Source organism: Cherax quadricarinatus, chromosome 80 (genome assembly GCF_038502225.1).
Source record: "Cherax quadricarinatus isolate ZL_2023a chromosome 80, ASM3850222v1, whole genome shotgun sequence".
In the NCBI taxonomy this organism is placed as follows: Eukaryota; Metazoa; Arthropoda; class Malacostraca; order Decapoda; family Parastacidae; genus Cherax; species Cherax quadricarinatus.
Window position 1 is genome coordinate 14,928,719 of NC_091371.1, and position 13,090 is coordinate 14,941,808.

Consider the following 13,090-nt stretch of genomic DNA (forward strand, 5'->3'; position numbering starts at 1 on the left):
CGAATTTGTTCCCATAAGGAATATTGTGAAGTAGATTAGTCCATTTCAGACCCCCAAACATACACGTGCAAACGCACTTACATAAATACACTTACATAATTGGTCGCATTCGGAGGTGATCGTTATGCGGGGGTCCACTGTATAGTTATACCAACATTGTTGTATGGGTGTGAGGCATGGGTGGTGAATGTTGCAATACGGAGAAGGTTGGAGGCATTGGAGATGTCATGTCTGAGGTCAATGTGTGGTGTGAATATAATGCAGAGAATCCATAGTTTGGAGATTAGAAGGAGTGAAGGATTACCAAAACTATTATCCAGAGGGCTGAGGAGGGGTTATTGAGATGGTTTGGACATGTAGAGAGAATGGAACAAAATAGAATGACTTAGAGAGTATATAAATCTGTAATGGACTGATGGCGGGGTAGGGGTCGGCCTAGGAAAGGTTGGAGGAAGGGGGTAAAGGAGGTTTTGTGTGTGAGGGGCTTGGACTCCAGCAAGCGTCAGTGAGCGTGTTAGATAGGAGCAAATGGAGACAAATGGTTTTTAGGACTTGACGTGCTGTTGGAGTGTGAGCAAAGTAACATTTATGAAGGGATTCAGGGAAACCGGCAGGCCGTACTTGAGTCCTGGAGATGGGAAGTACAGTGCCTGCACTCTGAAGGAGGGGTGTTAATGTTGCAGTTTTATAACTGTAGTGTCAGCATGCCTCTGGCAAGACAGTGATGGAGTGAATGATGATAAGAGTTTTTCTTTTCTGGGCCACCCTGCCTTGGTGAGAAACAGCCGATGTGTTAATAAAATATAAAAATCTGGGATTAAAGTATTTATGATTTCTGTAGAACAGGTGACATGTAGCCTTAATGACCTGTGTGTGTTGACAGGATTTAAGTGCCATTCAGCTAGAGATAATGATCATCACTCGGCTCACACACTGAGGTCTGTGGTTTGATCCCTGGTATGGGTAGAAACACTGGGGTATTTTCCTTAAGACACCTGCTGTCCCTGTTCACCTAGCAGTAAGTAGGTACCTGGGTGTTAGTCAAATGGTGTGGGTCGCATCCTGGGGACAAGATTAACCTAATTTGCCAGAAATACTCTGCCTGGGCCTGGTCATAGACCGGGCCATGGGGGCATTGACCCCCAAAACCCTCCCCAGGTATATTCCAGGTATAACCAGGGGCTTTCTATACAGTATGTCATTGATGCCAGCTATGGTTTGTATAAATTGTATCATGTACAAGTAGAAATAAAGATTATTATTATTATTATTATTATTATTATTATTATTATTATTATTATTACAGTGTATTTACTTCTGGAAATAAAGATTATTATTATTATTACAAGTAATGATGGTGGTAACTAACTTGGGTCGGGCCATGGTATAGGTCGTCCAGAAGAGCTCTGTGTGGCTGGTTCAACTGACGTGTGGGAGGCTTGCGTCGCCGCCGCCGGTGTAGGGTCATGAACCTGCTGTAGGAGGAGGTGCCCCTTACTACACTCCTCAGGAGACGCTCCTCTGCCTCTCCCACGCTCATCTCACCGCTGGTGCCTGCAGCGCCTGCCACACTGCTGGCGGAGCTTCGCCAGGCATCAGAGGAGCCTGGCACTGCTACACTGGGGGTGAGTGACGTCTCCACCGTGGTACTGCCCTTCACATCACCTGCAACCAACACGATAGTATCAATACAAAATTATAATGCTTAAACAACAAGAAGGTATAATACTGTGACAGGAACAATATACAAATGACCCACACACACACTCGACCCCTGCAACCACAAATAGGTGAGTATACATACACACACACACACACACACACACACACACACACACACACACACACACACACACACACACACACACACACACACACACACTGCAAGAAGGCTTTCGACACAGTTCCTCACAAGAGGTTACTGCAAAAGCTAGAGGACCAGGCACACATAACAGGAAAGGCACTGCAATGGATCAGAGAATATCTGACAGGGAGGAAACAACGAGTCATGGTACGCGACGAGGTGTCAGAGTGGGCGCCTGTGACAAGCGGGGTTCCACAGGGGTCAGTCCTAGGACCTGTGCTGTTCTTGGTATACGTGAACGACATAACGGAAGGGATAGACTCAGAAGTGTCCTTGTTTGCAGACGATGTGAAGTTAATGAGAAGAATCGAATCGGACGAGGATCAGGCAGGACTACAAAGAGATCTGGACAGGCTACAAGCCTGGTCCAGCAACTGGCTCCTTGAATTTAACCCTGCCAAATGCAAAGTCATGAAGATTGGGGAAGGGCAAAGAAGACCGCAGACACAATATAGTTTAGATGGCCAAAGACTGCAAACCTCACTCAAGGAAAAAGATCTGGGGGTGAGTATAACACCGAGCATATCTCCTGAGGCGCACATCAATCAGATAACTGCTGCAGCATACGGGCGCCTGGCAAACCTACGGATAGCGTTCCGATACCTCAGTAAGGATTCGTTTAAGACTCTGTACACCATCTACGTCAGGCCCATACTGGAGTATGCAGCACCAGTTTGGAATCCACACCTAGTCAAGCACGTCAAGAAATTAGAGAAAGTGCAAAGGTTTGCAACAAGACTAGTCCCAGAGCTACGGGGATTGTCCTATGAAGAAAGGTTGAGGGAAATCGGCCTGACGACACTGGAGGCCAGGAGGGTCAGGGGAGACATGATAACGACATATAAAATACTGCGCGGAATAGACGAGGTGGACAAAGACGGGATGTTCCAGAGATGGGACACAGACACAAGAGGTCACAATTGGAAGTTGAAGACTCAGATGAATCAAAGGGATGTTAGGAAGTATTTCTTCAGTCATAGAGTAGTCAGGCCATGGAATTGCCTAGAAAGTGATGTGGTGGAGGCAGGAACCATACATAGTTTTAAGGCGAGGTATGATAGAGCTCATGGGGCAGGGAGAGAGAGGACCTAGTAGCAATCAGCGAAGAGGCGGGGCCAGGAGCTGTGAATCGACCCCTGCAACCACAAATAGGTGAGTACAAATAGGTGAGTACACACACACACACACACACACACACACACACACACGAAGCTGTTGTACAGCCACATCAGGAGGAAAACAACAGTCAAGGACCAGGTAATCAGACTGAGGAAGGGTGATGGGGAATTCACAAGAAACGACCGGGAGGTATGTCAGGAGCTCAACACGAGATTTAAAGAAGTATTTACAGTGGAAACCAGTAGGACTCCAGGAAATCAGAGTAGGGGGGTGCACCAGCAAGTGCTGGATGAGGTACATATAACCAAGGAGGAGGTGAAGAAGCTGCTATGCGAACTTGACACCTCAAAGGCGGTGGGACCAGACAACATCTCTCCGTGGGTCCTTAAAGAGGGAGCAGAGATATTGTGTGTACCATTAACAAAGATCTTCAACACATCATTTGAAACTGGGCAACTCCCCGAGGTATGGAAGATGGCAAATGTAGTCCCAATATTTAAAAAGGGAGACAGACATGAGGCACTAAACTACAGACCTGTATCACTAACGTGTATAGTATGCAAGGTCATGGAGAAGATCATCAGGAGGAGAGTGGTGGAGCACCTGGAAAGAAACAAGTGTATAATTGACAACCAGCATGGTTTCAGGGAGGGAAAATCCTGTGTCACAAACCTACTAGAGTTTTATGACAAGGTGACAGAAGTAAGACAAGAGAGAGAGGGGTGGATCGACTGCATCTTTTTGGACTGCAAGACGGCCTTCGACACAGTTCCTCACAAGAGGTTACTGCAAAAGCTAGAGGATCAGGCACACAACAGGAAAGGCACTGCAATGGATAAGAGAATATCTGACAGGGAGGCAACAACGAGTCATGGTATGTGACGAGGTGTCAGAGTGGGCGCCTGTGACAAGCAGGGTTCCACAGGGGTCAGTCCTAGGACCTGTGCTGTTCTTGGTATATGTGAATGACATAACGGAAGGGATAGACTCAGAAGTGTCCTTGTTTGCAGATGATGTGAAGTTAATGAGAAGAATCAAATCGGATGAGGATCAGGCAGGACTACAAAGAGACCTGGACAGGCTACAAGCCTGGTCCAGCAACTGGCTCCTTGAGTTTAACCCTGCCAAATGCAAAGTCATGAAGATTGGGGAAGGGCAAAGAAGACCGCAGACACAATATAGTTTAGATGGCCAAAGTCTGCAAACCTCACTCAAGGAAAAAGATCTGGGGGTGAGTATAACACCGAGCATATCTCCTGAGGCGCACATCAATCAGATAACTGCTGCAGCATACGGGCGCCTGGCAAACCTACGGATAGCGTTCCGATACCTCAGTAAGGATTCGTTCAAGACTCTGTATACCATTTACGTCAGGCCCATACTGGAGTATGCAGCACCAGTTTGGAATCCACACCTAGTCAAGCACGTCAAGAAATTAGAGAAAGTGAAATGGTTTGCAACAAGACTAGTCCCAGAGCTACGGGGATTGTCCTACGAAGAAAGGTTGAGGGAAATCGGCCTGACGACACTGGAGGCCAGGAGGGTCAGGGGAGACATGATAACGACATATAAAATACTGCGCGGAATAGACGAGGTGGACAAAGACGGGATGTTCCAGAGATGGGACACAGACACAAGAGGTCACAATTGGAAGTTGAAGACTCAGATGAATTAAAGGGATGTTAGGAAGTATTTCTTCAGTCATAGAGTAGTCAAGCCGTAGAATAGCCTAGAAAGTGAAGTAGTGGAGGTGGGAACCATACATAGTTTTAAGGCGAGGTATGATAAAGCTCATGGAGCAGGGAGAGAGGACCTAGTAGCAATCAGTGAAGAGGCGGGGCCAGGAGCTATGAATCGACCCCTGCAACCACAAATAGGTGAGTACACGATGATGGAAGGAATAGACTCTGAAGTGTCCCTGTTCGCAGATGTGAAGTTGATGAGAAGAATTAAATCGGATGAGGATGAGGCAGGACTGCAAAGAGACCTGGACAGGCTGGACATGTGGTCCAGTAACTGGCTTCTCGAATTCAGTCCAGCCAAATGCAAAGTCATGAAGATTGGGGAGGGGCAAAGAAGACCGCAGACAGAGTATAGGCTAGGTGGACAAAGACTACAGACCTCACTCAGGGAGAAAGACCTTGGGATGACCATAACACCGAGCACATCACCGGAGGCACACATCAACCAAATAACTGCTGCAGCATACGGGCGCCTGGCAAACCTGAGAATAGCGTTCCGATACCTTAATAAGGAATCGTTCAAGACACTGTACACTGTGTATGTTAGGCCCATACTGGAGTATGCAGCACCAGTCTGGAACCCACACCTGGTCAAGCACGTCAAGAAGTTAGAGAAAGTACAAAGGTTTGCAACAAGGCTAGTCCCAGAGCTCAGGGGAATGTCGTACGAGGAAAGGTTGAGGGAAATCGGACTGACGACACTGGAGGACAGAAGGGTCAGGGAAGACATGATAACGACATACAAGATACTGCGGGGAATAGACAAGGTGGACAGAGATAGGATGTTCCAGAGAGGGGACACAGGGACAAGGGGTCACAACTGGAAGCTGAAGACTCAGACGAGTCACAGGGACGTTAGGAAGTATTTCTTCAGTCATAGAGTTGTCAGGAAGTGGAATAGCCTAGCAAGTGAAGTAGTGGAGGCAGGAACCATACATAGTTTTAATAAGAGGTATGACAAAGCTCAGGAAGCAGAGAGAGAGAGAGGACCCAGTAGCGATCAGTGAAGAGGCGGGGCCAGGAGCTGAGTCTCGACCCCTGCAACCACAATTAGGTGAGTACAATTAGGTGAGTACACAAACACACACACACACACACACACATATAGAAGCTCATGTCAACGTTTCGGTCTGACCTGCACCGTTCACAGTCACAGTGACACTTGTAAATGGTCCAAGCCGGACCGAAACGTCACTATAACTTTCTCCTATGTACGGGTTGTGTATAATACTAAAAGTAATGAATTATTTATCGTCCGTCATTCTGGACTCACTCGTCCTTTACTGAGTTGGGTTATTTTCTGGTACACATTTGCATCTTATCAATAACTGTTTTGGCTATATATATATATATATATATATATATATATATATATATATATATATATATATATATATATATATATATATATATATATATATATATATATATATACATATATATATATATCACGTATAAATTCAGTCAGGTACTCAAATTACTAAGAATACCTGAGGTCCCTTGAAATGCACTTCTTGCAACTTAGACGAAGGTGCATCATAATATAAACCTGAAGAATTCTTGTAAGACTAGTGCCAAATCTGCACACTGAAATTACCCCCTACGAGAGCAAGAAGTATCGGTATATATATATATACCTTTGAAGAGTTTCGAGAGTTTAACTACTCTCGGAGCCCGGCCATGCGTCAGGCTCGCAGACGGTACAAGATACTCCCAATGAAAATCAGTGGTGCAATGAGTATATCGAGGTAATAGAATAAGTGTAAAGAGACCAAGACTTTTTAACACCCTCCCATTTTACATAACGGGAATTACCAACGGACCTCTAGCCGTTAAGTTCCTCAAGTCAGCTCCTGATGAGCCAGGTTGTGGTGCCTAAGTTGGACTACGTACTTCTAGCATCAATAGTTTGGTTACTTAGGCCATCAACCAGGAGGCCTAGCCTGAGACCGAGTCACGGGGAAATTAATTCTCAAAATCGTCTTCTGATACTCTTCAGGTTACTTCCTCCGTTATCTCCTGATTACGGTCTCACTGTTTCCTAACAACAGGTGAAGCCAGGTCATTCCTCCTGGTTGGTAACTGAACCACGAACCTGGTTAACCCAGATTATTCCCCCTGGTTGGTAACTGAACTGAACCACGAACCTGGTTAACCCAGGTTATTCCCCCTGGTTGGTAACTGAACTGAACCACGAACCTGGTTAACCCAGGTTATTCCCCCTGGTTGGTAATTGAACCACGAACCTGGTTAACCCAGGTTATTCCCCCTGGTTGGTAATTGAACCACGAACCTGGTTAACCCAGGTTATTCCCCCTGGTTGGTAACTGAACCACGAACCTGGTTGAGCCAGGTTATTCCCCCTGGTTGGTAACTGAACCACGAACCTGGTTAACCCAGGTTATTCCCCCTGGTTGGTAATTGAACCACGAACCTGGTTAACCCAGGTTGTTCCCCCTGGTTGGTAACTGAACCACGAACCTGGTTAACCCAGGTTATTCCCCCTGGTTGGTAACTGAACCTCGAACCTGGTTAACCCAGATTATTCCTGCTGCTAGGTAAATGAACCACCAACCAGGTTAAGCCATCAATGGCTGTGTCATAATCTTCCAAGATAATACTGAGTCTTTGTGTGTCATTAATATTCTCTACACAACCTTCCATGTAATGCGGTGCCTTGATGCTGGGGAAGGGCTCTTGATCCAAGGAACTGGAGCTTCCCTCCACTTCCTTGAATCAAACCTGATTACCTTCCATTCCCCAGGCACTGTATGACCCCTACGGGCTTAATGTTTACCCGTCACTATAAAAACTAACAATACACACAACCCCTGAAATAAGTGTAAATGTCGTATCCAGCAACACAATTTTATGAAATATTTAAAACTAAAATATTTAATAATAAATTGGTAGGAAGGTGGACTCTGGACAAAACTCGCACGGAATACAATATATGAAGTTGTCTGAGTGGAATACCAGATTACTGCACTAACACTGCAAAATGTGGCGCCCGCACGCTCCATACACAGCTTTAAGAATAAGTATGAACAGGTGGGGAAGTAAAACCGTCAACTTCCACTTAAAGAGGCGAGCCCAGGAGGCCACACTTAACCTCTGCCACCACCAATAGGTGAGCAGTGAGCTCCCGTCTGATGTCTGTGGGTCTGGGTCCTTCCAGGAGCTGGAGTCATCGTTCCCTTTCTTAGATCAAAACTGATTATGAATGAACAACTTGTGCAACATCTGGGAATCTTTACTGAAGAAATGTTTCCTTTAAGATTTCCAAATATTGCACAAATGTCTTCAACTTGTAAATGATTTAGAAAAACCGACATGACAAGTGATTGTCTTCCAGTCCTCACGCACTCCATGACCCCCTCCAGTCTTAGCATTTCCCCACAAATATAATAATATTCAGTGACTGGGTCCATCAAAGCTATCATATCTCCCATGAAGCCTAGGCAGCAGAAGTGGAAGCTGTGGGCGGACAGGCAATTAGTGTTCTTTAACAGGGCTTCTCAGTGTGACCTGCTGGCACCATTTCCTGATGCATCAAGCTGTCGTCCACAAATGTGTCATAGGAACGACTGCCGACTATGTAGCAGCGGTAGAAATTAAATGACGCAACATCGTTTCAAGACTTGAGTCCTAAGGGGACACAACAGCAACAAATGGAGCTGCAGCAGTTGCCGCAGTGTGCTATTAGAGGGAGGAAAGGGTAGAGGAAGTGAGTGCAGAGGAAGGGAAACTGGGAGAGAAGTCAGAGGGAGAGGGGGGGGGAGAATGAAGGAAGAGAAGGGGGAAGGATAAGATTGAAGTCAGAGGCGGAGTGTGTGATCGTAGGATAAAAAAAATAAAACGCTAATAATAATGAAGATGGAACAGCAAGCACACAGCTTCTGTGTCCAGAAATACGTCATACGCACACGCACACACACACACACACACACACACACACACACACACACACACACACACACACACACACAATAAAGCTCATGGAGCAGAGAGAGTGGAGCTAGTAGCGATCAGTGAAGAGGCGGGGTCAGGAGCTGTGAATCGACCCCTGCAACCACAAATAGCTGAGTACAAATACCCGCTGCTGCCGGTTACCTAAGACCGAAAAATTATTACTGAGACTAAAACACAGTAGAACACCCAAAACACAAGGCTCCACCAGCCCCAACAGTTGCCATATTGACGATCTCTTGTTACACTATGGACTCTTTCGGTGCTTACTAAGTAGCAGTGATTGCTAGGTTGCTTAGAATATCAACGCTGGTGATACCAAGAGATGAGTAATGTGAGACGTGCACAATTTCAACAATGAGAAGAGCACTGGGGCACTCAAGGCGTCGTGTGTTCCGTCTGCCAAAAAGGGAGTACAGATTTTAACTAATATCTTGTGTGACCTTAAAGGTAACCGGGGTAACGACCGAGACACCGGAGGATGGTAACTGTGGGCTTCTCTTCTTTTTTTCTTTTTTTTTTTTTTGATGATACCCACCTCACCCAGCTCCAGGTGAGGGCCCACAAAAACCTGTGGTGCTCAGGCATGGATGTGTGTACGTTCACTCTCTCACGTACCCACAATTGAAACCCTTCCTCCGAAGACACACTTAACCCTAGGAGATGCTTGCTCCTAGGAGACACGTAACCCTAGGACACGCTTACTCCTAGGAGACGTGTGCCCCCTAGGTTCTAGATGACGCGTGCATCTAGGGAATGCGGCCACCTCGGCAATAAATATCTCTAGGGAGACAAGTGTCCCGACCCATCTCCGAGTGTAGGTAACCCTGACTACATCAACACCTGTAAACATGACTCACGAAATCGTAATGACACGATTGCAAACAAACCATACCCCGGCCGGGATTGAACCCGTGGTCAGAGAGTCTCAAAACACCAGCCCGTCGCGTTAGCCACTAGAGTCATGTTGACGGCAGTGAAGGGACTTGAGCTAGAGTTCGTCACGGCCACGCTAGCTGGAGATTCGTCTGTAAAAACTTGCATTTGTGGTCACAGTGGTGCCTGTGCTAACCTTCCTATGGTGTAGAAATATACCTAGTTGGACGAATCTTATTTTGGCTAGCTGGTCTAGTGGCTAACGCGACGGGCTGGAGTTTTGAGAGTCTCTGACCGCGGGTTCAATCCCGGCCGGGGTATGGTTTAACCTGTAAACATGTTGCCAAACCCGTCGCATTTACTCCTGCCTAAATTATTAAAAATCTCCTTTCCTATTACTTTCCTAACTAACGTACATAAACACAACGCAGAAGGGATCCCATGTGAAGACGCGACATACTGAGGCACTGACACACATTGGGTTACAATGTAAATATATGCTATACACTCGCAGACATGAGATTTTAATAATGTAAGACAAGCTACGGGGCATGGAACTCTTCAGCTCAAGTACTTTCACACGTCTCCGTGCGTCATCAGGAGCTATGCACTGTTGCAAGAGTAGCAACAGAGGAAATGAGGGGAAGTTGTCTCAGAGTGAGGTGGAGTGGTGACATTAGCCAGCCAGCTTCTCTCACTCTGAGACAACTTCCCCTCATATCCTCTGTTGCTACTTTTGCAACATATAGCTCCTGATGACGCACGGAGACGTGTGAAAGTACTTGAGCTGAATATTCCCATCCCATGTGGCTTGTCTTGCAATTTAAATATATTACAACTGTGTTTTCATACCTCTCTTGAAACCTGTGAAAATAAAAAATAGTTTTGAACAGTTTTAAATAAATTAACAAATCATACCGATAACTTGCCACTGGTCACTGTCGTAAACAGTGACCAGTGAACTGGTAAACTTCATACAGACGAAAAATACAATACGGAATTGAAAGAATCTGTATAATTCGGTGTCAACCAGAGACCTATTCATATGCTGAAGAGGGTCTTAGAGACCGAGATATACAGATCTATTTCACTCCGTATTATTTTCTCCGTCCATGTGAGATTCAAAGGTTCGAAGAAATTGTTGAATGTTGAATGAACTGTGGCAGAAGATTCATGTTTGGAAGAAGATATTAGGTGTATATTAAAACGAGTGAATAAAAAGAGGTGTGAAGAAAGAGAGTGAAGTATGCCTTTGATATACCTGTGGCTGGTTCTCTTACTGTGCCTACGACGCCCCTGCGTAGCACTGGATTTATTTTATATTTTCTCCCATATGTCTCACATTGGTCTGTTGTTATGGCAGTGTTTAGGGTCTGTGTTATGGCAGTGTTGAGACTTAGGGTCAGACCCTCAAGTACGGTATATATATTTATAATATCTTCTCTCTAACTAGTCTGCAATATTTCATGATGTACTCAACAAGTATGCAATCATCAGTCCAGGGGATAGTGATGCCGGGTAAACACAGGGAGAAGACCCGGACCAAGGTACGGACTGTACACTGTGCATCTTATAAATGTGATGCATTTTGTATCGGTAGAGAGGGACAGGGGGTCCAACAATGTGGCAAGTCCCGGGGCCCTGTTTGTTGCCAGGTACGCCCCTGCAAGGCTACTAGGCGCCCCAATCATTGTCAGCAGCTACACTCACAAAGAGATTAACTACAGAATTAGCAGCATAAAGTAAGAAATGTGGTGAGCAGATCACCTTCCTCCCAGGAGACCACTACAGTAACTGCTTGAGAGACACTAAGTGTAAATATTGTCACAAGAGAGGATACCAGGATACCTGTCGTAACAAAAACAATCCCGGGCAGACAAGTCCACTGAAATTTTTAGCACTGAATCCCTAAAAAAAACTAACAGGATTCCAGATCTGGTGCGTACGTCATCTACCTGGCTACTGACGTCCCAGCTCAGCAGCTGGTTTTGTGTGTTATAAAACACCACAGGGCTACGCCTAAGTATCCTAGCTGCCTCAAGGGCGACCACCTTACACATCTGCCCACTCAAGCTGAGCATAAATATGAGGAGCCAATCCATCAACATTCGGTTTTGTGAACACTCATCGTCCTGATACGGTCGCCTTCCGGGAAACACTTCTGGACGACAGAACTTCGGGGAAATTTGTTAAAACAGCTTGATCCACCGCAAGGCTTGGTCATGGACCGGGCAGCGGGGGCGCTGACCCCTGGAACATCCTCCAGTTATACTCCAGGTATGGATGCGAGGAGACAAGCAAGGTAGTTGTCGTGTACTTAAGTTCACTGATACCGTCATTCTTCAATACCAGGAAATAACGGTCTTCAGACTATATATAAACCCTAGGACCTGCAACTGTTCTACTCTATGCAAAATGCAGACCTCTCTGGCAACGTGCACACCCAGTCAACTTCCTGGTGCACAAAATAGACTTACTTCCTCTGCAACACAACTGTCGACACTGTTATTGTGTGACCTTCATTAACGTCTCACACAGTCAGAATTTCATTAGCTCCAGTTTTTTTTACCTAAAAACTCGAGATGCCTAAAGATCCTTTCTCGATCCAGTAGCGAGTGATCGACCCGAAGACGATTGGATATGATGACTCATCTGATCAAAAGACCACCATCAAACTGAAAATTCCAGGAGAACGAAGCGAAGAATCATTTCGCACAACGTGACTGGAGCACAACAACCATCTGCTGCTCCACAATATCTGCCACTCCCTACGAGCCCCGTGGGACGGGGAAAGTGGCAAACTAGTTGCCTAGTTTCTCCCTACGAGCCCCGTACGGGGACAGACTAGGGTTTCTCCCTACGAACGTGGCAAAGTTGCTAGTTGTACGAGCTAGTTTTGCTTTATCCCTACGAGCCCCGTGGGACGGGGAAAGTGGCAGACTAGTTGCCTAGTTTCTCCCTACGAGCCCCGTGGGACGGGGAAAGTGGCAGACTAGTTGCCTAGTTTCTTCGTACGAACCCCGTGAGGGCAGGGATTGTAGCTAGGATTAGGGGCACCAAGTGTCCCAGAAGATGAAGAGGAACTCCTCTTCCTATTATGTCACGACAATCCCCCAATGGGAAGCCAAGGCCGGGTCACCTACTGGAAAAGACCCAGGCACCGAAATGTTGCAAATCTCTACCGAACCAAACTAAAGGGAAGAGAAAGAAAACTGGCCAGCCCTTTGTCGGAGCTTGGTATCACTGAGTGCGACACCTTGTTCCACGATGTTAACAGCAAAGTAAATGCCTTCACCACTGTGGTAAACCAATGGAACGAATTAAAACATGTAGTAAATGCTACAACCACTGGAAATTCAAAAATTCTACGGTGAACAAATTATTGAAAACGGGAAACCACGAGTATAACCGTGTTGCCATAGCTACAATGAGGTAACAATATAGGTAATAAACAGCCATGGCTGTATGTAAGCTCTCAGATCAACTTTACTTCCCCCATCACTGTCGTGAGGTAGTTAAC

The 13,090-nt window shown here is 46.0% G+C and overlaps 1 protein-coding gene across 7 annotated transcripts in view; it reads right to left on the reverse strand.

Moving 5' to 3' along the window:
* LOC128702288 (uncharacterized) overlaps positions 1 to 13,090 on the reverse strand; it is a 522,463-nt gene that overhangs the window by 52,117 nt on the left and 457,256 nt on the right. For all 7 annotated transcript variants that reach the window (XM_070102166.1, XM_070102168.1, XM_070102167.1 and 4 more), the window contains one exon: positions 1,370 to 1,665. In XM_070102166.1, the coding sequence (XP_069958267.1) occupies positions 1,370 to 1,665 (296 nt within the window). The remainder of the gene's footprint in view (positions 1 to 1,369; positions 1,666 to 13,090) is intronic.